At 42.1% G+C, this 26,759-nt stretch overlaps 1 protein-coding gene across 1 annotated transcript in view; it reads left to right on the top strand.

Annotated features, from left to right (window-relative positions):
- The first annotated feature begins 636 nt into the window (after nt 1-636).
- The window catches only part of atp10a (ATPase phospholipid transporting 10A), a 47,377-nt gene continuing 21,254 nt past the window's right edge, over nt 637-26,759 (top strand). The window contains exons 1-10 of the mRNA XM_006790390.3: nt 637-1,272; nt 7,884-8,088; nt 9,547-9,632; nt 14,234-14,340; nt 14,417-14,548; nt 16,067-16,197; nt 18,170-18,422; nt 18,522-18,739; nt 18,813-19,007; nt 23,167-23,728. Of these exons, the coding sequence (XP_006790453.2) occupies nt 845-1,272; nt 7,884-8,088; nt 9,547-9,632; nt 14,234-14,340; nt 14,417-14,548; nt 16,067-16,197; nt 18,170-18,422; nt 18,522-18,739; nt 18,813-19,007; nt 23,167-23,728 (2,317 nt within the window). The 5' untranslated portion in view covers nt 637-844. The remainder of the gene's footprint in view (nt 1,273-7,883; nt 8,089-9,546; nt 9,633-14,233; nt 14,341-14,416; nt 14,549-16,066; nt 16,198-18,169; nt 18,423-18,521; nt 18,740-18,812; nt 19,008-23,166; nt 23,729-26,759) is intronic.

Consider the following 26,759-nt stretch of genomic DNA (forward strand, 5'->3'; position numbering starts at 1 on the left):
CAGCGGGGTCGCCCATAGTTTGAGAACCACTGCTAGAGTATACAACGATTGCGTGCAAACTGATGTTCGTTTATATTTTTGTGTCAACTATATTTTAAACATTTATTCTCTTTGGATGATTAACGGCGTGACGATGTTGTATTTACTGTATTATACAAACACCGCGTTAAAGAGAAATTCTATATTAAGGATTATTTAAACACGCATTTAAAAAAAACAAACATCCCACTCTCACGACAGATTCTCTCCACGTGGAGTTCTTCTTTTAAGCGCCACAGTTTTTTTTTTAACAAAGTCAAAAACACGGAGTTTGGATGTGTTGCTGCTTCCTGTGGGCCGGTGCAAACCCAATATTACCGCGTGGCACTTACAGACAAAAAACACCCAGGTTGGCTCGAGGAGGGACCTCCCTCCGGGTCAGATTTCCAGAGGAGCGCGACCCCCTGAACCCTTCACGCACGTCCTGTTTGCGCTCAGCCTGCGCACATGGGCTGATCTGCACACCCCGCAGCTGCGCACATCCAGCGGCTTAAGCCCATCCGCATGGCTCACAGATCCGAGCCGTCCCCCCTTTCCCCTTCCCCCCCCACCTCAGCATCCTTTTCCAGTAGCAGGAGAAAAAAAGCGGAGACGCTCAACAAGCAAAAGTTTTCCTCTGACTCTGGAAAAGAGGAGTCGACATGGAGGCAATGGAACTGCTAGTGTGACCCCACGGAGAGACTACCGACCCCCGTGGAAGAATGATAACTTAGCCAGCACTTTGGGAGGCGGCTTTTATTTTCCTGTGTGCGTGTGAGTGTGTCAAGTAAACTGTGGGAAAGTTTGAAGCTGGGGGGAGCTGGCTATGGCGCGGCACAGCGACGAGGACGCCGGGATGGCCAAAGCTCCGCCAGCCGCACGGCAAAGAAAGAAGAAACCCAAAGAGATCAAAACCAGGACTGTCCACGCAAACATCCTGCACGACTGCGCCAAAGGGGCCGAAAACCCCAACCGACACTATGCAAACAACAAGATTAAGACGACCAAATACACCGTGCTGTCATTCCTGCCAAAGAACCTCTTCGAACAGTTCCACAGGTTCGCCAATGTTTACTTCGTCTTCATCGCTCTGCTCAACTTTGTTCCGGTTGTCAACGCGTTCCAGCCCGAGCTCGCTCTGGCTCCCGTGGTCTTCATCCTGTCCGTGACCGCCATCAAAGACCTGTGGGAAGACTACAGGAGACACAGGTCCGATAAAGAGATCAATCACATGGACTGTCTGGTCTACAGCAGGTAAGCTGGGCCTCGATCCTGCAGCCAGCGGTGTCCAGCTGCTGCGCAGAACTTTGGGGGAATGTGTTTTTATAGCGTCTCTCTGCTAGAGCTCAGAGCTTTTTAGCACAAGCCCCACTCACCCACTCACACACACATTCATTCATGGCGTCCACAGCTCCCTAACTTTGTACTTTATGCTGTAAATGTGCTACATTTAACCACACAGGCTCGTGCCAGGCTGCTGCCATTCAAAGGAAACCCAAATATGTAAATAAACACAGAAAAGAGTGTGAAGCACCAGCTCACAGACACCACAGCACAGGAACACAGTGACACAGTATACAGTAGTTTATTATCATAATGTTCACACATGGTCCAATATTATAGGGATTTTTAACATTTTGCAGTAACATATACTGTGATTTATCACCCTTTTCAACTTTGTCAGTAACTGTTTTATCCTATAAGATAAAGTTTTCTCACTTCAGTTGTTTGTTTGTTTTACAAACTGAGAGTACCAACACTTTCAGCACAACCAGTTGGCAATTCCACACAGTCTGTTTCTGATAATACAACAATTAACTGTGATAACCGATATTTGTTGCTGTTCACAGACAGAAACTCACATTTAACTATTACTGCCATTGATTCGCACTGTTGCGTTACAGCAGCAGGATAAAGGATAAAACTAGTACAGTCTACAATAAACAACAAAGTAAAAATAAAAGTGCCGCAGGCTCCCAGTAAGCTCTTATACTGCGAGAAAGTGCAGAAGTATAAATGTGCAACAGTGATTTAAAAATCAAAACAAAGAAAAGTACAAATAAATTTGGTTAAAAAACAGAAAAAGATTAGAGAAAATTGTATTAATACAGAATATTACAATACTAGAGTATTAGGATACAGTCAGCTGGCAGCCAGTGGAGTCGAGTCCCCTCGTGTTGTGCACATTGACAAAGATTCATTCAGACTGATGGCAACGTGCTGTCTGTATTGATAAGTTAGACACTTTACCCATCAGGCAAACCTTTGATACAAAGTATCACATGGAATCCCCCCCCCCCCCCCCCCCCCCCCACACACACACACACACACACACGCTCCTCTAGTATCCAGCCAGTAGGTAAGCACTGATTTACAGGTCTAAACAAAGCATTAAGAGATGCAGTGTTTCCTTTGTTGTTGTTTTATATAGCAGGCACAGCGCATGATAATGGATTTCAATATGATAATTTAGGATGTAAACAAGGCAGAATTTAGCACTGCTGCTAATTTACACCTGAGCGGGTCACACACAGGTGTTACAGAAACACTTCAAAGCACACAGAAACAAAGACGTGGCTATGCAGAGCTCTTTTTTTCCTCTTTTAGAAATGCTGAGCTTTTTCAGTATGTATTCTACTTTCTGACGGCACAGTTTATCAAAATGTCCAAAGCATTCCAGGTATGTGACGCTCGACTGCCCAAAAGCTCTCTGCTCCACATGTACGCGCTTTAATTTTGTTTAATGAAGTCACGGAGAGAGGACGAGCAGCCAGACTGTGAACAATTTTAATTACAAATAAAATATCTGCAGGTTTAATCGTGTGGAGATTCAGTTTAAGTAGTTAAGCATAAAGAGGAGTTTCTTAATCTGTTAGTCATCTTGACCATAACTGCTGATGATGTGACCAAATGGTCAACAGGTTACAGTAGGTACACAAAAAGCTTTTTGCCCCCCTCACTAAAAAAAGCAAATTAAGTGCACACAGACGTCCCTTCATGCAAGTCCAGAATATTGTGGTCACCTCGGTTTCAGAGGAGTATGAAACTGTGATAGCTCAGCCTCTTGCCTCTGTGTTGTTTCTGCTTATTATGAGCCAACCTGATGACCTGTTTCTGACCATTTTCCTGACTCCGTGTGTGTGTGTGTGTGTGTGTACGCAGACTGTATTTTGCTAATGAAAAGCAGCACTGTGGTCCATGCACAGAGCATAATTCACCGTCATCAAAAGGCTCAGTGTTTAGTGGCTCCACAGTTTTAGCTGAGTCCTGAACCTAAGTTGTTGTGTCAGGGCTGGACATGAGTGAACTTTTTTTCTGCGGTGGCAACATTGTGAAAAATGTTGCCTTCCTCAGCTAGAGCCTGACTGGTATGTCACTCAGCTGATACTGGGTTATCGCTGAGATTAGTATCCGCATATACGAGGTTATACGAGATGTTTTGCATAGACCAGATTTTTTTTTCTTCTTCTTTGTTTTCAAGCAAACACGCGAAAAACAACAACAAAAACACTGGTTAAAGTGCTGTCAGCAGCTCCATTGTTCACAACTACAGATCAGTCAGCGTGGAGGTGTAATCTGTGTAATGGCCACAAGGTGGCGAGTCTCCAGTTACAAAAAGACTTCCTGCGATACATATATCTTGGGGGTGCAACAATACATGTATCGATATTGAACTGTTCGATACAGTGCTTTCGGTTCGGTACGCATATGTATCGAACAATACAAAATTTTTAATTTATTTTATCAACTTTTCTTCTGACGATGCTGTCTGTGTTGAGCGCTCAGTGGATCTGCGTTCGACTACTCCGCCTAGGCTGCACTGTCGAGCGCAGATCCACTGAGCGCAGTGCAAGCTAGCAAGACAGAAGCTAAGCTCGTTGCAACATGGCAAATTGAGCCGTGTTGTGGCGTTAACGTCATTTCAGATTAACGCTGACAGCACTAGTGGGAACACAATTTACTGCACATTTACGCCGACATCATCCTAGTGCAAAGACAAGTGGAAGCAGACAAAAACAACAAGCACGCATGCTAAAAACTTTACCCGAGTCATTTAGACAGCCATTAGCATATGATTCTCCTTATGGGGACCTGATATGTTTAATATGCTGCTGAGAATATACCCCAGAAGAAGCGTATAGTATAGCTTTTATTTTGGAAAGAGCCATTTCTCTGTAATAAACTCTCTTTTCCAAAGATGAGTGATTTCTCGATCTGATAGATTTATTTTTTTATTACTTTGTTGTTTCAGCAACATTAAATTTAAAAACTGTACTTTTGAGTTAAAATATATATTTATAATTTTAATAAATGACAAATTAAAAAAGCATGAACATTTTTTTGTATCGAAAAAATATCGAACCGTGAATTTTGTGTATCGTTGCACCCCTAATATATCTATGGCTCTCTTTCACCTCTGAAACTTACCTGATGAGTTTATGGGGTCATGAATATTTTTTTCTTTCATTATTAGAGTCAGAAAGGAGGATTATCCACACGGTAGAAGATCTTCCCCTCACTCATCACCTCCAGTTCCCAAACATATGGCGACTGGGAAAACACTCAGCTCGAGGCTTGTTAACGAGATTTAACGTCACAGCGGTCGTGTCCATCTTTTATTTCCAGTCTATGTTTACAACGTACGTGTAGTACACGGTGTGGAATCGTCACACTCAGAGTAGAAATGTAAAGAGTGCTGACCTGCATATCTCTAAAAACTTTTTACCTTTGGCACTATAGACTGTATGTGACAGAACGACCAAACACCTGAGTGTTTGCATGGTCATACACTAACAAATTGGGACTGACAAGGCCTTAGCCAATGAGCATCCACTAAAAAATCAGCTATGAGCATAATTTATAAAATAACCTTCATCTTTTTGTGGCAGCTGAGCCCATAAATTCATCAGCAAAGTGCCTTATGAGGTCACAGAGTGAGTGAGCTGAGAAGGCTCACATCCAGCATAGGCTACGTCCATCTTCTACTGAGTCTGTGGTTTACACACATAAAAACAGTCGGTAGTTGAGACAAAGAATCTGATATATCTTCCTAAACACAGATATATGCCTTTTTATGTTATTTTTGTCCAAAATGCACTTGAAGTTTGGGTAAATTAAACCCCATTTAAAATAAATAATGGTTAAAATTGTTGTCACAGTCCCAGGGATTTTATTTTGATAGGCATCGAAAGTACTACAGATGAACTGCAAGAAGTCATGTACAATAATTTAATTTATATAGTGCCAAATCACAAACACAGTCGCATCCAGGTGTTTTGTATTGTAAGGTAAAGACCCCTCAGTAATATGAGAACACCCCAAAAATTAGATGACCCTATAAGCAAGCTCTTGGTGACAATGGGAAGGAAAAACTCCCTTTTAACAGGACAAAACTTCTGGCAAAACCAGACACAGGGAAGGGCAGCCATCCCCTGTGACCAGCTGGGGTGATTCTAATAACAGATGATTAAATTCAGAGTAAAGAAGAAACACTTGGTGCATCATGGGAAGTCCCCAGCAGTGCAGGCCTATGGCAGCGTGACTAAGAAAGGATTCAGGGTCACCTGATCCAGCCTTAAATGTATGAGGAAAAAACCAACAACATAATTTACATGTTCTTGTTCACTTTTGTTTTTGGTCCCGAACCCTTCCGGTGTGTGATCTGTACAAGCAAAACTGGAGCTTAATGAATGGAAACAAAAAGAAACGGAAGTCTTTGGCTCACATGATGATCAGTCATGAAGCTTTTTTTTGTTTTTCTGTTTTTTTATGGGCTGTGGTGGCGTAAAGTTTGGGACTGGCTGTGTTATACAATCCCTGAAGATCGGTGCAAATAAATGTAGTTCTGTGGAATGTAAATAGTTTGCACCTAATCTGCTGCACAGGGTGCCAACAGCTGGAAACCATCTGCACTCCGAGTCTCTGAACCAGTTCGACCTCAGTTCTTTAAGGCTGGCATATTCTGCCATAACTGAGTAATGAATAAGCGATCGCTGAAGTGTGGAGATTAATTGAACATTTTAAGCAGCGCCGCAGGACACACCTGTGACTGTCGGCGTAGTTTTTATCAGGCGGTGCGCTTCGCGGAAAGCTTTGGGTATGTGTGAATCTGTTAAACAGTGTGGATTACAGGAACTGGTTCCCCACAGTAACAAATACAGTCATTCTTTGTTTTTGGCACGGGTGGGGGAACGGCTTCACAACCAGCAAATCCTTTTAGTTCTTATCATTTGTTCCACTCTCCAAGTCAAAGATGGATTCCTCTATAGGAGCACACGAGTCAGAGTAATTCTGGATTAGAATCAGCTTCAGGTTGATTAGTTGCAGCTTGTCATAGTCTATTTTTTCCCTTTTTTAACGGACTGATGCCAGTGTCACTGCTTCTAATATCCAAAGTATGCGCTCGAGTATTCGTTTCCAGCGTGTAAGACATCTCTTATTTCCTCCTCCTTCATCTTCCTGCTTCTTTTCACTCGATATAAATTTATTTTCATGTGGTTTTGCAAATATTTATCGTCCTCGTTGTGTTTTCGTTCACTCCAAGATTTATTTGTCAGACGAGGAATGCAGACTAGAGCTAAAAGTTTTTTTTGTTTTTTTTTTTGCTGGCACTGAATGTATTTGACTGTCAAAGTTCACAGAAAGGAATGTTTTCATATTAATGTAGGGAGGGTCGTAATGAATTAGTAACTCCTAGGCTCTGCACTATGGAGTTCAACATATCCACGATATATATTTTCTTTACCTGGTTTCGCTTATCCTAAAATCATCAATCAGGCTCAGAAGTCATAAGAAGGTGGTTATCAGCTCGATAAATCAAACCACGATTTATCACTATAGCTACAAGTATGTTCGCACGAAAGAGGCGCATCGTGTGACCAATCAGAGACATGGACAGGACCTCTTTCATTACGACACAGGAAGCTCTCCCTATGACAACAAATGTTATGTTCAGCTAAATTAGTGCACTTTATGTAAGTGTTTTTCAGACATTTTCAGTCTTATCCTTTCTGCCCGGCAGGGTTAGTCAGCTGACTTGCAAATTTTATATAAGGTCAACAAACACAAGGCCTAAGTTTCCTGTTTTTGAAATACGTTTCTATTTTAAGGCTTCTAACCAGAAAATTGTGTTCGGATCACTTGGAGCCAGAAGGAAAAATGCAAGGAATGAAGCCGATCCTCGCAACCTGTGTTTTATCAGTAATGTTTATCAAAGACAGATTAATCAAACTCATTGTATTTCATGGGTTATATACAACCCGGTTTGATGCCAAACAAGTAAAACCACTTCATAAAAATTCTTATATATTTAAAAAAAGACTTTTTCATTTCTTTAAATGGAAAGAAGTACTCTCTGAAGATGTTCACCTGAGCCGGGGGTCTCAAACCTGCCTCTTCCATCTTCAGTGGCCCCTGATGACTTGAAACTATGTGACAGATATAGATATAGGCAGATCTTACTATGAGGCCTCTTCAAGGGGTAAACGTAAAGCTGCATCCCGTCATGCTGCTTCGTTGTTCAGGCTCCGGGACTGTTTATATCTCGGTAATAAGCTTTACTGACGTGAAAAGTTTCAGAGTAATTCATTATTTATAATAGTGCCATCATGTACTTGCTTTGACTGACATATTGAGGACGAAGTGAAGCTGAATGTGCTTGACCGCGAGGAATGTCGCAGTCGCTTTCACCAGTTTTAGCATCGACAAACAGGCCGTCCTGTTTCTGCGTGGAACGTGTCCCGTTCAGATTTATGGAGGTCGGGCTGAAGCTTCCGTTTTTAGATTGCTGAACTGTCGAAAACAATAGCTCCTCATCTTTCACGGGCAGCTCACACCAGCCGTTCGCCCTCTTATTGTTCTGTCAGAGCAGAGAGACGCTACGTGGAGAAGTACTGGAAGGAGGTGCGGGTGGGAGACTTCATCAGGCTGCGATGCAACGAGATCCTCCCCGCCGACGTGCTGCTGCTGAGCTCCAGCGACCCCGACCGCCTGTGCCACATCGAGACCGCCACGCTGGATGGAGAGACCAACCTGAAGCAGAGGCAGGTGGTCCGCAGCTTCTACGACCTGGTGAGATGGATGCTCCTCACTTCCCATCTGCTGTGTTTTCTCTTTTTTGTCAGAAGAAAAAACTTTTAACAGGTTGAAACTTTGAGTTCTCTCCAACTTTTAGTTGTCAGGAGTCTCTTTATGGCAGGCGGGGGAGTTAACGTTATAAAAAGTCCCCTCGAAATAAGGTATAATTAAAATCGATGGCTGTTTGTTTTAATTCTAATTAATATTTGAGAAAGTCTTTCTCTTTGCAAATTGAACTTCATGTCTTGTTCTCTATAAAATCTTAATGAGGCCTGGACTTTGTCACTGGTCATACTAGATTTCATCTAGAGCTACATTTCTTGCATCATGTACAACTCTGCACTCATGTATTTGAAAGCTGTCACACACGAGCGCCCTGCCCACCAGCAATAGTTGTGAAATGAAGCAGTATAGACATATTCAGCAATATCAGCCATTTTTAACGTAGTATTTCACGTGTAACAGTCAAAGCCATCAAGCCTATTTTGGCCCACAGGTGCGCAACAGCTGTGAGCTGAGAAACGTGCTAGGAGAGAATGCAGTGAGGTTAATGCTGATCTTTTTGCTGAGGTGGGAGAGGTTAAAGGAGGCTTCTTCAAACCCGGCAAGAGGTGCACGACCAGCCGGAGCGCCACAGGCCAGCAGTTGTGACGCTGCTGTTTTTGGTGCGTGTGGGAAGCAAAAACCAGGCGCTAATCGCCTGGAGCCTGATTTACAACTAGGAGGACTTGATTTTGGGAAAGTTCCTCAGGTCCAAAAGCAACTGTTTAACAACAAGACAAGCTGGGGGTGGCTGTAGCTCAGGTGGTAGAGCAGGTCATCTACTGATCGGAAGGTTGGTGGTTCGATTCCTGGCTTCCCCCAGTCTGCATGCCAAATATCCTTGGGCAAGATACTAACCCCAAATTGCTCTCCGATGCATCCATCGAAGTATGGATGTGTGTGAATGTTAGCTATAAAGCACTTAGAAAGATGTGCTTGTGCGAATGGGTCTGAATGGGTGAATGCACAAGTTGTGTAAAGCGCTTTGAGTGCTCAGATGAGTAGAAAAGCACTATATAAGAACCAGTCCATTTACCATTTACCATTTACAAGCTGATCATTTATTAAATAACTTGTGTGGGTGGTTTCTGAGTTGAAAGTCATTGAGTTTTTTTTATGGTGGTTAGAGGAAGGGTAAGTCAGCTCAAACAGTGCAGCCTAATCAATCTAGTTAATATGCAAACTGCCCCATTAAAGACTAATACGTTCCATTAGCTGCAACTTTAGTCAACTAACAGAGGAAATAATAGAATGAGTGCAGGTGGGAGTCTCACTTCCTGCACTTTATCCTATTTCGGACTGTTTGGGCATTAGTGTTTTGTAATGCTGTGTAACTGTAAAGGATAAATATTCCACCTGTCACCTGAAGCTGCGTTCTTTACCTGAGTATTGTTTGCTTTCTGTTTGCAGGACTGCGAGTTTGACCCCCTAAAGTACAACAGCATCATTGAATGTGAAAAGCCCAACAACGACCTGAACAGATTCAGAGGCTACATGTGAGTCCCGCCTTTCCTACGCGACTGCCGTCAGGCTGCGGCCGCCACACAGCAGCTTCTAACGCTCGAGTGTATTAGTGATATCAAAGTCTTGTTTTCGTTTCCCTGTAAATGAATGCAGTGTTGTTTGGAGTATCGCCTGCTGCTGGCTTCTGACTGGAAATAATGCGAAACTGTGGTTTGTTGAGAAGCCAGCGGTTTCCAACTCATAATTATGACTCAAACGGTTTTTCCGAGTCGAGATTAAAATTTGCTTTCCCAGGAAAAAGGGCGCAGGGTTTGAACAGTTGAAGATGTACGCGCTGTCTCGTGACCAGGAGAACCTACAGATAATGAGCCCTGTGTGTGTTTTCACTCTCAGTCTTTCGAGAGAAATGGTGAGGAGTGTTTTCTCTGGATGTGCACGATGTACAACAAAGAAATAAGAAAGGAAGGACGGAGAAACATTTCCAGAGAATAAAACCTGGAACAACAAAACCCACTCTGGAATCTCACTGAAGAGAAAGTGAATTAAAAACATTCAACATGAAATAAAAAATAAATAAAAATTGCAGAACTATAATAACTCTGGTCCATCTCCACTTTTCCTTAACTGCTACCAGGAAAGGAAAGCACATCACTGTGTGAGATGACAGATTTTCACATTTTAAAACCCTCTGTGTGTCATCTCCACAGTATATTACCGTAATTTGTCTCCAGGTCACCCAATGTGAGGTTTGTGCCACAGCTGTTCTAAATTAACAGTATTGGCAAATACAAAATGAATAATTCTATCAATGAATTTTAAAATGTATTATTTTACAAAATGACAATGATTAAGATGCTAAATTGCAGTCATTAGGAAAAGGTTTTGTTAATTTCCCTCATAAATAATATAATTGTTGTGACGGGTGGTCTAAATACTTAGCTAACAGGCTAATGTTTCAGGACATAGAGAACCTGAAAGTCACGATGCCGATTAACTTTTTACAAACTAAATGTTTACAAAATGAGCAAGAAGTGAGCAAAGAAAACCCAAAAAGTTAAGTAGAGTCAAGAAACTAAACTGAAGCTGAAGTAACACACTGAGAAAAAAATGCAAAACACAAGCTAGGATGGGTGAACCAGACGAGTGGACAAAGAGTAGACAGAACAGGAAACGGGAAGTAATCAACGCAGGTGAAGACGGACGAACGGGAAGTAAAGCCCAAAACAAAGACACAAGTGACAGCCCGAGTGTTAGAGTAAAACAGACACATCCTAAACACGGAGACACACGGCAAACATGAGCGAGGAAAAGGCACGAACTCACAAAAATAAACTTCATCACCAGGATTTGATTTCACAAGTGCAAAAACTTAGAACAATAACAAGTAAGACAAATTGGGCAAACACAAAGCTTCAAATCCTGGAACAACTTAAAAACGAAAAGCACACCATTCATATTCATGCACCAAACTCTCAGACCTCTCACACCTTTCGACGTTCCTCAGAATGAGTCAGGACCGTTTGCGTCTGCAGTCCTGCAGTAGCGCTTGGATATTTGATGTGCGCAGTTGTGTTCATGCTGCCTGTAGCTATTGGTTACATAATACTTCCTGTGTGGGTCAGACATGGTCACTTTTCTGTTAATTGCATTATGTTGGACAAAATGGTTTATATTGAACATCTCACACAGCCATTTGAGGTCATAACGCATATCTATTCCCACTCTTTTTACCCGCAGTGGTAAATGCTGCGGGGGTCAGGTTTCCGCCGTCTAATTGAAGTACACTTTATGGGACTTCCTAACTGGATTTGTTTCAAATATATGGCACCCCTCGCCCGAGAAGCCTTCTGGATGTGTCTGCTCAGGCTATTTTTGGATCTTTTGTAATATCATAGTGGAAACACTCGTTAAAGGCATCAAATACGTCTTTCCAATAATTTTCTGACTTTCCTGGGGGTGAGTAGAAGAATGGGTGCCAATTTATGGTCCAGCACTTAACCTCAGGTAATGTTGCCTTTACCTGTAGACTCTGACTTTTTCTTTATTTATAGTACTGCAGTAAATTGGCACTGTAGCTTTAGCAGAAATGAAACTACTCTTCACAGCAATGCAGACCTTTAAATTTAAGTAGCCAGGTGGACGGTGAGGATCTGAGGCTGCGAACTGATTCCTATGAGCTCGTGTAGCTCAGGCCCAGACCCAGATGTGTTTTTTAAAGCTTTAAGTACAAAGCTGTGAAAAGTGCAGGGAGCCAGAGGTGAAACGCCGGGATCGGGCTGACGTGATGCTGTTTGCTAGAACTGTGAGAGAGTGACGTTTTTCTTTCAAAAGTATTGTTTTTTGAGAATCTGAGATTCTGTTTTGGAGAAAGTTAGACTGGTCAGCTTCTCTAAAGCTTGAAAGTTTAAATATTTAGATGTCATTTTGACACAAAAGCTTAAATTTTAATTTAAACTGCCTCATTTAAGACTTTGGAAATGTAGTTTTAATTGTTTCTAGCGTCTCCTTTTGTTTCAGTGAAAAAGTGTCTTGTTTTTCTAGCTTCTGCTTTTGCTGTCTTCTAATGCTGTCAGCGTGTGCAATTTTTCACATTTTGATGGATCGGCTCTGAGATCTTCTCAGCTACAAGTTATAAAAGCAAAGGTACATAAATAGCAAAGATATGGCCACTGCAGCGCAGGTTCTTTGAGGATTTAGAGAACAACAAATACATGCATGCATTTAAATTTGCTCTAAATATTTACAATTAGCACTCATGCAGTGTTTCTCCCCACTGACTGCTACTTCTCTGGATTTTGGCTCTATGAGTTATAAAGTGTTGTTGGAGTTCATGGCTCATTATTCTAATTAGGTTCTGTGAGTATTTTGGAGTAACTCCATCTTTTACACAGGTTGCTCCTTTTAGAGCAGGAGTCGAGTCCCGCTTTAGTTGATCGGCAGCATAAAGCCCAATCAGTTCCTAAATGAGCCGTCCCAATAAAACAAATGCATTATATCTGACCTGTCTTTAATATCAGTGCAGTCTCGACAGCATGTCTTATTACATGCGGTTACAGAAGGATAAGCAGTTGTGTTATTTGATTCTTCATGACTTAAACAGTTTGTCAAGATCTGGAAATACTTGATATTTTCAGGCATGTGAGGAACACTGAAGTTGTTAAAGATCTTCAGTCATCTCAAAGATCTCAGTCATTTTCCCTACTTTGTGCTGGACTGGATCCTTTGTTGTGCCAATTGTGCTCCACTGCTTTATACATATGTTTAACACTTTATGTGTTACTTAACTGAGGAGGATGCTGGTTGTGTAAGACGCCAAATCTGGGAGTCCCAGCCCTTCTTTTGGTTTGGATTGTTTAAACCATTTCAGTCTTCTGCTGGATCAGTTTTCCTAAAATATGACTGCGGGGATCATGGGAAATAGGCTGAGCAACCTTGGTTAACCTCGCTAGTTCTCAGGAACATGTTTATGTGAGTTAAAACTGTTATAGTTGTTGTAGTGTACACCTTTGAGAAAGAAAACTGAAATATTTTGCACATTTAAAATTAAAGTAAATTAAAACGTGCAGGAAACGTCTTTTTGTTTTCATCTTTGTTTTTTTTTTAGGTCAGACTCGTCAGCAGTGCCAGCCTGAGGAGGCTTTGGTGCTGTGAGCTGATTGAGGTTACATGGCTGCAAGTCATATAAAACCAGTTCTGAGCTTCCCCTGAAAAATGTCCTCCAGTACAAGAAACGCAAGCTAACAGAGTTCAGATGTTTTGTCTTTACACCCCTGCTTTTACCACCATCATCCCTCTCCAGGTGTTGTCAGTGTGGTCTGACAGCTGGATTCACGCCAGCTGTGCGTCCATCGTGTCCCCTCAGTGAGACGTGTTGTGTGTGAGAGACGGGAGATGAGACGCGTCCTCGGTAGCAGCCGGGCTGACCTGCGCACATGTGATTATGACTTGTGTTCGTCTCTCAGAAGGAGACCAGATGCTGCGGGTGTTCAGTTGCCAGGCTACCGTGCAGCGTTGGGCACAGAGCCTCATCTCACCAGAGTTTTATTATATTACAGCCACTGACACGAGTCTAATTTCAGACTTAGAGCACTCTCTGCGTATCACGTGCTGTTATCGGCTTCTCCCGCAGTCTGAGCTGCTAGTGACGGCTCTGTTATCAATCTATCGTGGTGGTGACGTGTCAGTCACAGGCCAAGCGCTGGACTTTCCTGTTGGTAAACACGCCGATAGTTGTGACTCTAAAACCGGCGACAACAGAGATGATTAAACGCGGCTCTCCAGCTAAAGGTTGCTGGGCTGTTAAACGAACGCGCTTGTAATCCTTGATTTAGTAATAGGATTAATGCTGACATTAAAAGCTCAGCACCTCCCTCATAATATCACTTTGAGTTACAAAGTGAAGGGGGGTGGGGGGGGGGGGGGAGCAGCTGCTTGGTAACTGCTCCAGTATCAGAGGGAATTTGTGCTGACTCCTCCAGAGAGGTGCGGGGCAAGGAGTGATTGATCGACCGAGGTGCTCAGCGGTAAAAATCGATGTTGTGTTTGGACCGGTAATTTTGTTTCTCTCAGTATTTCTCACCTGAGTGTAACTGTGATCCTTACTGTCATTCTCACGCCTCCTCTCACCTGACAGAATCCATCGAAGCGGCAGGAGAGACGCGCTTTACAAAGAGAACCTGCTGCTGCGAGGCTGCACCATCCGCAACACGGAGGAGGCCGTGGGAATTGTCATCTATGCAGGTCGGCCCCCGAAATGACACCTCGGCTGCCACGCAGCTGATGCCACCTCTGACTAACCCGCCGTGTAACTCCGCAGGTCACGAGACCAAAGCCATGCTGAACAACAACGGTCCACGTTACAAGCGCAGCAAACTGGAGAGGCAGATGAATGTAGACGTGTTCTGGTGCGTCATCATCCTGCTGGTCATGTGCCTGTTTGCTGCTGTTGGTATGTAAACAGCTGTTTGGAAGTTTAAGGCGACCTATTGTGTTCATTTCCAGCTGCTTGGTATCTCCTCAGGAGTGGTGCAGCTTTGTATCATCCACACCTCAAAATTCTCCTTATTTGTGTATATAAATAAATATTAAAAATAAGATATTTTAAAAATGCATACAGGGAAAATGAGAAGAACTGTCAGAATCTTTTGGTTTTAATAACAGAAATCTGCTCTTTCCTTAAAAGATAAATGAATTTGTTTAATCTGGATTTGTTACTTAGCGTCACGCCTGGGAAAACGTATTTTGTCGTGACTTTGTCGTAGTCGATCTTTAATGAAAACCCTTCGTACGGTAGCCCTGAGAGGTCAAACAAACTGCAACTTAAGAAAACACCAGCAAATTTTAAAAAAATGCTGTAAAATGTCACAAAACACAGCGGAAAAGTTTCTGTGGAGACATTAAAGTGTTTGCATTAGCCATTTACTGTTAGCGTCACGTTTCATCTCCCCAAAAACGTTTCCGTTTTGTTTTGTGAATTTTTTGTTTTTCTTTGTGTGCTTTTGCTGCGTTATTCCATTTGTGGTTGTTTTTGATCTTTCATGGCCACCGTACCTTCACCTGTGTTAAAGAATATTTCTACAGGCCTCCAAACCTGCAGGCAGAGACTGGACATCTAAATATTTTAGGGATTTCAGACATCCATCTTTTTGTGTTACCCTGAGCTCCGCTCCTGAGAGTCCATAGAGCTGAAGTACCATAAAAATGATTTACCATACAAACATCTAAAATCACCCTTCCGTTGGAGAAAACTAATGATAGTTGGGACTCGTATTAAGAATTCATTTCAGTAAAATCGGAAACATACAGGTCCGAGGCCTTTGAAGAACTGACATGGGATTAACTTTATTAAAATCAGTTTTTTGTTTTGTTTGTTTTTTGGTGCAACCTTTCAGTTCATCCTCAGTCTGACCGGTTGAAGTTCTGATCGGCTGCCCTTTGGAGTATCAGAAAGCTAGAGCCTCGATTCAGAAGGAATTGCAAACCTCTTGAAACCAGATTAAAGAAAACCAGAGAAACACAACAAAAGAGCGCAGATGAGGAGGAGAAGACTGCAAATCCACATCCATCTCAGGAATCTGAAACAGTCATTGTTAACAACCTGGAGCCACAGCAGCTTGATCAACAGGCGCTGGAGGCTTTGTAGTTGTAGCCAGAGCTGTGCCTGAGATGACCCCTACTGACATCACACAGAGCCAAGAGTAGAAAGATAGAGTCTGAAATCTGAAGCCTCTAAACAATACTAGGTTAACACCTGTGAATGTGTTGCCTTGCAGGGATTTACCTAATTTTAATTCATCTTTGACCGCATTTAATATGAGCATTGATCACATAAACGGTGCGTAAACGTCAGAAAATAAATCTAAATATTAACAAGGAATAACAAAACTCCTACACAGAGCTTCCTCTGCTTCTCTCTCCTGTCCTTTCACTGTTTGCATGAGCTGACCTTGTGCTGTTGCTGTTGCAGGTCACGGGCTGTGGATGTTTCAGTATGGAGACAACAGACCCGTGTTTGACGTTCTTAGCCCAGAGGGGACCATCTTATCGCCCATCATGTCAGCCATTTATCTCTTCCTCACCATGATCATCGTCTTTCAGGTACTAAACAGAAAGCAGCTTAAAGAAGCAAAGGCACAGATAAAGATATAAAGGCAGTATCACAGACTGTGAAATGTTTTATTCTGCTGTACACAGTGGCAGTATTTCAGCCTCCCTCTGCGTGTGACCTCTAGATCTTCTTCTCTTTTTGTTTGGAAAAGCAAAGATGAAAAATGTGTTGCTTCGAGCAGCAAAACAGTCTATAATCTGAGCTCAAAAGGAGGAGAAAATGAGACCTAACAGTTATTGATCTGGTTGTCTTTTTTTAGGCAAAAAGTTTCAGGGAAAATGTCGGCGTGTCCCGTGTCACAGCAGCAGCAGACGAGCTGCCCCGGTGTCGGGCTTTCAAAATAAAAGAGAAATCGCAGAGGGCAGTTCTTTGGTCTCGCTGTGCAAATAGTAACAGCAATGCCAGAAAAATGATACACTCTGAAATAAACACATGACTGTTGAGCAGCACGAGGACTGTGTGCAGACGTCGCTGCCCTCCCCAAAGCTATGACTCACTTCTCCGGAACTACTTTCCATAAGCGTTGCCTGGAAATGTTCCACTCTGGATTACACCAACATTTTTTAAACAATCCAGCATATGCCCAGTGTACTTAAAAAATCACTTGTTTAACATTTTGGAACTAAGAAGCAATAATTCTTTTAATTATGATGTTTTGGTTTGGGGTTTGTTTTGTCAGATAAAGCCCCACAGAAATCTCAGATGAACTCTTTCCTCTTATTTCAGGCATCTATCTGTTCCTATTTATCCATTTTTAACTAGTTAACTGTTTTAGATATATTTAGCCACCATGTGTAGCCACTGTAAGCATTGTAATATGTGCAATATGTAATGAGTTGCAAAAGGAAAGTTATAGAATGATACAAAAATGAGCCACCAAATGACGAAATATAGCACTTATATTTTATTAGATGTTGGTGATGATGATCTTACTGGTTATGGTCATGGAGGGAGTTGTCCTATTGGTTGACTTCCACATTAAGAAGGTGTGACTGGGCCTTCCTGTCCTCTCGTTTCCGTGCTTTTTATTACCATAGTTACTACTGACCATGTAGTCATAGCACTGCTGAACCCAAACCCTTTCATTTGCTGCTAAATCGTCCCGGTTACGACTGCTTGAGAACCTCTGTGACTTCTCAGTGGACACAGCGAGCCAATGAGAAAAAAGCTCGCCTTCTGTCTGTACTTCACTCAGTCCAGTAACCTGTGAACTGCGATGGATTGTGAGACAGATGAGCTATGACGTGTTTGACGTTCTGGTTTCATCCCGAACTTGTGAACTGAGCAGTTTGAGCCGTGCGAGGTCACAGACACTAAAAAATAAATATCTGTAAAATATTCGGTTAATGCGACATCTGCTGCCACCCTCATGCTTCATCCCCAGCCTCTGGCCTCAGGCTTTCCATGTGTGATCATTTAAAATTTGCTTTAGATTAGTATTACCGGTACTAATTAATGTACTTAATATTTGACTGTTCAAGGTTTTCTTTTTGGGTTTTCCAATAATTGAATCTCTTTTTTACAAGATTTATTTAATTATTTATATGAATTGATTTTTTTTTAGCTGCAGTTTAGACTTTTTTCTGTCTCTACTGTTCATCCATTTAACTTCATAACTGACTTTTCTTGTTGCATTTAGCTACGTACTGCACCAGCTCATCCCTGCAATTTCAGTGTATCCTTTCTTTTTATATTTTCAACCCTTTAACCATTTGAGGTTTATTTGAGTCGATCTATTTGATCTCTTTCACCTGTTTTATTTTTAAGCTTCGCTTTTAACTTTCATTGTTTTTTTGTTTTGTTTTGTTTTTGGGAGGGGGTCCCTCATTAAAGCATTTAAACTTTTTTACATCTTTAGCTATTTGTTCTTCTGCATCTTCACTCTTTATTTGATTTGATTTCACACCATTTTTTCCATCAGTTTCCAGGATGACAGTCTGCTCTGCCTCTCTCCTCTCCTAGGTCCTGATACCCATCTCCCTTTTTGTGTCAATTGAAATCGTCAAGATCTGCCAAGTGTACTTCATCCATCAAGATATGGATCTGTACGACGAGGAGACAGACTCCCACCTGCAGTGCAGAGCACTTAATATCACAGAGGATCTGGGCCAGATGCAGTATATCTTCTCTGACAAGACAGGCACGCTGACGGAAAATAAGATGGTGTTCCGGCGCTGCACTGTGGCAGGGGTGGAGTATTCCCATGATGCCAACGGTGAGACGACCAGCCAACCCTCTCACATGCTCTCTTAAAGAAACAGTGAGCGGTCATCATCTTCTAAGTCACCACTAACGGTCTGTGTTTGTTTTCCAGCTCGAAGGCTTGCCATGTACCAGGAAATGGACTCGGAGGAGGAAGAGTGCATGTCTCACGGCGGCACCCTCCCCAGGCGGGACAGCGTGACCAGTCACCAGAGCGCCCGCGTGGTGCTGCGGTCCCAGAGTACCAAGTCCCACCGCAGGACAGGCAGCAGGGCGGAGGCCAAGAGAGCCAGCATCCTGTCCAAGCACACGGCCTTCAGCAGCCCCATGGTGGGTCCTCATTACTGCTCCACAATCCTCATCCTGCCTCCTTTACCCTAACAAACCTCCGCCTGTTCTGCAGGAGAAAGACATCACCCCTGACCCCAAGCTCCTGGACAAAGTCAATGACTGCAGCAGTCAGATGGACTTCATGCGCTTCCACAGCCAGCCTATGTCCCAGCTGCCCTCTGACCTCTCAGACATCATCGATTTCTTCATCGCTCTCACAATCTGCAACACGGTGGTCGTGTCGTCCCCCAACCAGCCAAGACACAAGGTAACACTCACCTGTTCAGGTCAGAAACATCAGTTTGGTCAAACCTCTGTCAGGTCAGAGAGGGATTGTTTGTGGACTGGGCCGCACAATGATGTTACCTCATTCCACACTTCCTTCTTTCTTCTGTTTTGACTTTCATTGCTGTAAGTATGTGTGTGTGTATCTGTGTGTGTCTGTGTGTAAGAGAGAGAGACTTGCAGGTGAAGCAAGCCTCCCCTTGAATTCCTCTAATAGGTGCATGTGTGCAGCTGGTAAAGACGCTAAGCTCATAATAAAGTGTTGACAGCGTGTCAGTGCCTGACTTGCTGCAGTCATCAGAAAGCATCTTAGCTTTTATCGGGGCAAGTGTCGGCTCTGGGAAATTATTTATATAATTAATTTTTTTGGGTTTTTTTGGACTATGAAGCCTAAAAAAGACGACAGAAGAGTTACAGGCCCTTGGTGTGCAAAGGGGTCGCTTCAGATTTCATAAATACAGGAGATAGATGAGATAGAAAAGTCTAAAGCCTAAATATATTTTCTGTTAAGAACAATTTTTTTTTCTCTTAAGCGCCTCTGAGCTTCAGTATCTCAGGATCTATCATAGTCTGAGAAAACTGCACCGATTTATCGTCTGTGACATAGAAGAGCATTGGTACCCTGCATGCTTATTTTTTCTGAGAATTCACCTAAAGTGCATTGTGGGTAAATGTTTAGGGCTCATGGTGGGATAGTTGCCATTATTCCATCTTCATCGAAATACGTTTTTGTAGAACAAGTCAGGTTCCTGGCAGGGGCAACAGGAAAGGTTTTATAGGAATGAATTAAAAATTAAGCATTAGATTGTATATGTTCAAAATGGCAGGATATTATAAGTGTCCAAATCCATGTTTCCGTTCATTGCTTAAGCAGCTCTTTATGACTTATTAGAATAAACACCAGAGCGCATGACAGTTTCATGTATCACCATGAATGCACATTACTGGGCTGTTGTTCAGCCTCTTTTTGCACGCCTGCTGTTTGCACCAGCACGACATGTGCACAGCTAACCATCACACCACAGACTCGTGTCTGCAAAGTGACATGAAGTCTCCTCTGTCAGTGATGTAAGGAGGGTAATTTGCAGTGGCAGCAGATCAGAGTTTTTCCATATCTGGGATTGTGATTTAAAAAGTATTAGGGCTGTTCGATATAACGATATATATCCGATGACGATATAAAAACGTCTATCGTTTCATTTTACGCTATCGTTTGTTTTGTGGTGCAAAATAAACTCTTTACAGCAATATTTTTCCATCGTTTTGATGGTCACTGTAGTGGCTATATTAATTTCTTAACGTTCTCTCTTTCTCTTATATTTAATATCCACACTACGGACGGACAAGCGCCTGTTTTTATGCGTTGTGGTTAGCAACAACGACAGTAACAGCATCACGTGTCCGCTTGTTTATGTTCCACATAAACCTTTCACAATAAAGCTCAAGATCCTGTTGAGACTTTTCAAAATAAACTGAACAACGTGAAAGAGCAGATTATTTACGGATGAGAATTAAAAAAAATAAGCCTTAGACTCAAACGTTAGAACAGGCTTTTCCCCGCAGCACGTAATAAATACTCACAAAGAAAACGGCGGCCGTTACAACTTATGTCTAAAAATGTATCGTTTCATGCATCGGTTAAAACACTCGACTCCAGCTACATGACGCGCAGCTGGAAACACTTCCCGCAAGTCGAGCTGCCCGAGATTCACAGAATTTACAGAAAATGTTACATTTTTGTGATTTATATCGTTATCGGGACGATAGAATTCTTATATCGGGATATGAGATTTTGGTCATATCGCACAGCCCTACAAAGTATCATTAAGAATTCATACATAACTGCTTTGGTTCACAGTTGCACTGATGGTTAGTGGACATGTAGTTTGAGGTCATAATCATATAATGCTCCAAATCATTAGTTCCCATGGAGACACTTTACTTTCTTTGATGGTTCCTTGTAATCTATATAACTATTAAATGTACAGACTGGAGGTATTATAAGTAGTATTGGTGGAAAACATTTTATTGAAAAACAATAATTGACAGAGTATAAGAGCATTCTGGATCTCAGAGCCCATCGACCTGCTCAGAAAATTATGGGGTTGCACAATCATTAGTGGTTTAAAACATGGGTCTGCTGTGTGTTGCTGTCTGTAGAAGTAGATTTATTTTTGACTTCTTTACAGTGAAATAAGTACACATCCTGTGCTTAAAAAATACTCCTACTTTGTTGAGCTAACGAGCCTGTTTTGAAAATGTAAGAAGTAGAAAGCACAGATATGTATTTAAGCGAGGAGTAAAATAAAAGTAAAACGTTGTCAGAATTCTGCCTAGGTTCAGTAAAGTATTTGTACTTTGTTACTTCCCACCTGTGGTTGCAGGTGACCTCGTTCTCATACAGCTCACACTCATGAGGTGAACTTCAGGTTTTTCACAAATCCTTTGTGATCCAAAGAAGATTCATATCTTAAAGCTGAGTCTGTATCAGTGGAGAAAAATGCAACTGAAGTCCTTCCAGCACGCTAACAAACGAGCTTTGTGTTTTGTGTTTATGTTTTTTTGATCCGTGTGGGAGTAGTTTCCACCTTTTGAGCGAAAGCTGCATGTTACGAGTTTACAAAAACGTTCCAGATCTGACGCTGAAAGTGTGCGCTTGCACGTAGCTTTCACTACTTTTTCTGTTAGCGTATCCGCGTTTTGTTTCTGCTTCTCACTGGTTCTGGGTGTGGTCGTCCTGTCAGGAGGCGATATCCTCTCCTCGCCTCACACAGCGTGCACTGGCTCACAATGGATCCCGACAGTCAGAGCACAAATCTGCTCGATGAAACTGTACACGGTGGCACACCGTTTATGTATGTCTGCGTTTCTCTTTGGAGGTCATCTGATAAGATGCATGTCTGCACAGAAGCGCTGACTTTTCTTTCGGTTTTTATCGGTTGTTTTGTTGTCCCGTGTTCCAGAGCAATTGTTCACATTTTTATTATGATGCCCTTGTGCGTAGCTCGGCCGCTGAATGATTTATTCTTGTATATATGTGAGAACTGTGGTTCCCGCTGCCAGGAGACCTTAAAGTGAGTCGCTTTTTCTTCTGTTGTACTGCGGCACCTTGGGATGAATGATTGGCCAGGAGAAGCTTTTTCATCAGAGATAAAGTCCTCTGTAGTACCAGAGCTTTTCAAACATTTCTAAGGACTAAAACGATGTAGAACATCCATCTTATGAGCTTCTTAACCTTAAGAAATATTCCCCCAAAAGCAGCACCTGAATTCACTCGGAAGTCAACTTCTTATTCATTTCATCCATTTGAGCATCTTTCTTAGTAATGCCATATGCTGCAGTAGTCATAGAGCCAGAGGCTAGTGGCTAAATTCATCGTTATTTACTTTAATGTCAAGTATTTTAACCTCAGGATCTCTTTTAACCAAGTACCAGTCGCCCCCAGTTGAACTCTGATAGGCATAAAGCCGAAAGCTGCAGTTCCTCCAACGTCCATCGGAGGCTCCAGAAATGAGTCAGTCCCTCTGGATCACATTAACATCTCAGTCTTTGCAGCACAAATGGGTTGAAGCCTTTAGCTGTTCACTCCAACAACAGTGGTTGATGTGACAGTGGCTACATCCATCTTTTATTTACAGTCTGTGATCTACACCGATTCCCACCCAGTGACAGAATCTCGCCTCAGAGCCCGATTTGGATTATTTACGCAGTGCTGCGTAAGTCGTTTTAACTTGCTGGCCTTTTTGTTAAATCCACTTATGCACAAAATCTATTTTTATATTTGACCTTTTTAGGTATTTTGTACTGGCTGATGAGCATAAATGATTTTTTTTGACACAACTATTTAACAATCAATACAAAGAGCACTTTTATCGCTGTTTTTTACTGTGTTGGTTCTTTTTATGGAAGAATTTGTCCCAATGTCTGTTTAAGTGAGAGAAACACTGTTGTGTCACATTCTCTGCGTCAGACTCTAATTGCCCTAAAATGAGCCTGCTGGGTTGTCTCATGTCTTTTATCACTTTCAGTGGTCTGTGTTAGATTTAAGAGCACCTGGAGAAAAAAATGAAGGTGGAATCAGAGTCTGTTCTCTCTTGGATTATAAAACCATTATTTTATGCCTACACTTTCTGCTCCTGCAGGTCAGGATGAGGTTCGAGCTAAAGTCTCCAGTGAAGACCATCGAGGACTTCATCAAACGCTTCACCCCCAGCCGACTGACCTCCGGCTCCAACAGCAGCAGCTCCTCTAGTCTCATCACCAACCGATCCTCCAATAAGGGCTGCTCCAGCCTGCTGTCCTCGCCCTCGGCAGAGAGCACGCTCACCAAGCTGCACGAGGAGCAGTCCTCGGGAGGTTTGGAGCAGGCTTTTAGCCCCATCCCGCCGTCCTACGATGGAAAAACCTCCTGGAGCCTCGAGGAAGGAGAGCTGCGCTACGAGGCAGAATCACCCGACGAGGCCGCTCTGGTCTACGCTGCCCGGGCCTACAAGTGCTCCCTGGTCGGACGCCTCCCCGACCAGGTGATCGTGGAGCTGCCTCACCTGGGGAAGCTGAGCTTCGAGCTGCTGCACACGCTTGGCTTCGACTCCACCAGGAAACGCATGTCTGTGGTGGTTCGACACCCTCTGACTGATCAGATCACCGTCTACACTAAAGGAGCAGACTCTGTCATCATGGATCTCATCAAACCCCCCGACACAGGTAGGAAAACACTTGTTTGGGAAATCTCTGCAGACCGTTGTGACCAGTGAAAATTTTTTTAAAATGTTAATGGTGATAATGAGCAACGGCACTGCTTTGGCTTGTGATCATGATGTGGTTTGGACCGCTATGTGAAAGATGAAGCATTGTTTAGTGAAATTACAGTTTCATTATAGCATGAGATATCAGACATGGAGATCAGCGTCAAAACACAGGATTTAATCTTTGCAGCTGATTCTGTGGTCCACTGAAACTGCAAACATAACAAATTTCTCCCAAAAGAATTATTGACTGAGGGAACTGATTAATAGATGACTTTCAAAAAGCAGGCATTTCCTCTAAATCAGGGATGTGAAACTCATTTTATGTCATTGATCGTAAGTCGACCGGACTGGTGAAAGTGCCAGTCGCAGTTTGACATTTTGCTAAACATTTAACAGTTTTTCTACATAAGAAAGACATTCTGCAGTAGCAACTGAAAGAAATCTGTCAGGATGACTCTTTGGGCTTTAAATTGTAAGACATAAATGTGTAAAATTACAGGAAAAAGCTCCAGTCGCCCAGACGGAGTTTTTAACTGTTAAATAAATATATTAAAACAAAAAAATATAAATTTCTATCATAGTTGGTGGGAAAACAGGACATTTTCTGTCATTTCATTGCTTCCCTTTTACTTCATGTAGTATAAATGAACATGGGGGAGGTCTTCATCAGTAGAAAAGTTGTCAAAGTCTTAAACATTTGCCCTCCTTCACATTTTTCACACCTGTCCTGTGGCTGGGTTGGAGTCTTTGCTGGGCTGATTCTGGCCCCAGGCCTAGTTTGTGACACTTCTGCTCTAAAGCTGGCTTTTGACATTTCTTTATACTTTTCTGCTTCGTTATGCAAATCAGTTTCTGTCATTAAAAGTGAAGTCAGGCTTTAGCTTGATTGACTGCAGGTAGGGCTGTTCGATATAACGATATATATCTGATGACGATATAAAAACGTCTATGTTTCATTTTACGCTATCGTTTGTTTCGTGGTGTCGCAAAATAAACTCTTTATGGCAATATTTTTTCATCGTTTTGATGGTCGCTGTAGTGGCTATATTAATTTTTTTAAAGTTCTCTCTTTCTCTTATATTTTATATAACCACACTGCAGACGGACAAGCGCCTGTTTTTATGCGTTGTGGTTAGCAACAACGACAGTAACACCATCGTGTCCGCTTGCTTATGTTCCACATAAACCTTTCACAATAAAGCTCAAGATCCTGTTGAGACTTTTCAAAATAAACTGAATCACGTGAAAGAGCAGATTATTTACGCATGAGAAGTAAAAAAAGAGCCGCCAGGTGCTAAAAAATAAGCCTTAGACTCAAACGTTAGAACAGGCTTTTCACCGCAGCACGCAGTGTAATAAATACTCACAAAGAAAACGGCGGCCGTTACAACTTATGTCTAAAAATGTAGTTTCATGCATCGGTTAAAACACTCGACTCCAGCTACATGACGCGCAGCTGGAAACACTTCCCGCAAGTCGAGATTCACAGAATTTACAGAAAATGTTACATTTTTGTGATTTATATCGTTATCGGGACGATAGAATTCTTATATCGGGATATGAGATTTTGGTCATATCGCACAGCCCTAACTGCAGGTTGACTCTAGAAGTAGCTCTGCTATAAGGCGAGACTCTGCTGTGATCTAGAAGAAATTAACACCACGAGTTAGGACTGTTTGCTTTTGTTGTGTTTATGTATATGTTGAAAGTGCATGTATGTCATGTGACTACAGTGCTTAAAGTATCCACACTTTGCCTGCTTCACATTTTGTCCAGTGTGGACAGGCACATGTGGAAACGGGACGACGGTGTTATTTTGTTTTTTCTTATATAGTAACTTTGAATCCCTTTTGGAATAAGGCTGTAACGTGACAGAACAAGTGAACACTGTGTATACTGTCTGTAATTGTTGTAGAGTCTTTATGCTACAATATGAAACGCATTGAGATGACAGACTTCATGAATTGGTGCTTTATATCTGATCGTCTATTTCAGGTTTGAGTGGTTCATTATATACAGTCTGTGGAGGTCTGTGGTCTTGGTCTTTTATAAACACTCGAGGTTTCACTGATACTTCCCCAAACCCTCATGCTTTCTACTCAGGTGAAAGGATAAGGTCACATGTTATATAAGGACTTTTATTTTTAGAGCTGCTGAACTGAGAGCCTGCCTTGGCTAGGGTCTTAAAAAAGAAAACTTCCTTGTGTTTTTTTTTCTCCTTTTTTTCCTTGTTCCATATTCTACAGCTTCTTTTATGTCCTAAAGGCAAAGGTGTAGCAGGGTCTTACTATTCCAGTCACACAAAGACCTACACAGACCTGTACCAGACATCTGTCCAGGGGTGCTTAGCAAAGACTGTTTCAACCCACAGGAACGCGTGACACAACACGCAGTGTGGAGGTCTGCAGCCTGGGATTACGTCACCTTTTTTTTTTATGATATTATTGCTTTAGAATAGTTTAGAAAATTCCCATGACAGTGTCAAAGAGTTAACAGGTTAACATCTTTATTCCACATCTTAGAGAAATCTATAAAGAACTGGAAACTGTTTACTGACTCAAATAATTTAACCTTTTTTAAAATTCACCGTAGTTTCTTGGATATTAGTTATTTGTTGGGAAAATATTTTATCGTTATCTCTAGGGCCTGTTTGATATAACGATATATACCGGATGACGATATAAAAACGTCTATCGTTTCATTTTACGCTATCGTTTGTTTCGTGGTGTCGCAAAATAAACCATTTACGGCAATATATTTTCATCGTTTTGATGGTCACTGTAGTGGCTATATTAATTTCTTAAAGTTCTTTCTCTTATATTTTATATAACCACACTAAGGACGGACAAGTGACTGTTTTTATGCGTTGTCGTTAGCAACAACAACGGTAACACCATCGCGTGTCCGCTTGTTTATTTTCCACATAAACCTTTCACAATAAAGCTCAGGATCCTGTTGAGACTTTTCAAAATAAACTGAATCACGTG

The sequence above is a fragment of the Neolamprologus brichardi genome, chromosome 23, assembly GCF_056152115.1.
Source record: "Neolamprologus brichardi isolate AB-2024 chromosome 23, ASM5615211v1, whole genome shotgun sequence".
Classification (NCBI taxonomy): Eukaryota; Metazoa; Chordata; class Actinopteri; order Cichliformes; family Cichlidae; genus Neolamprologus; species Neolamprologus brichardi.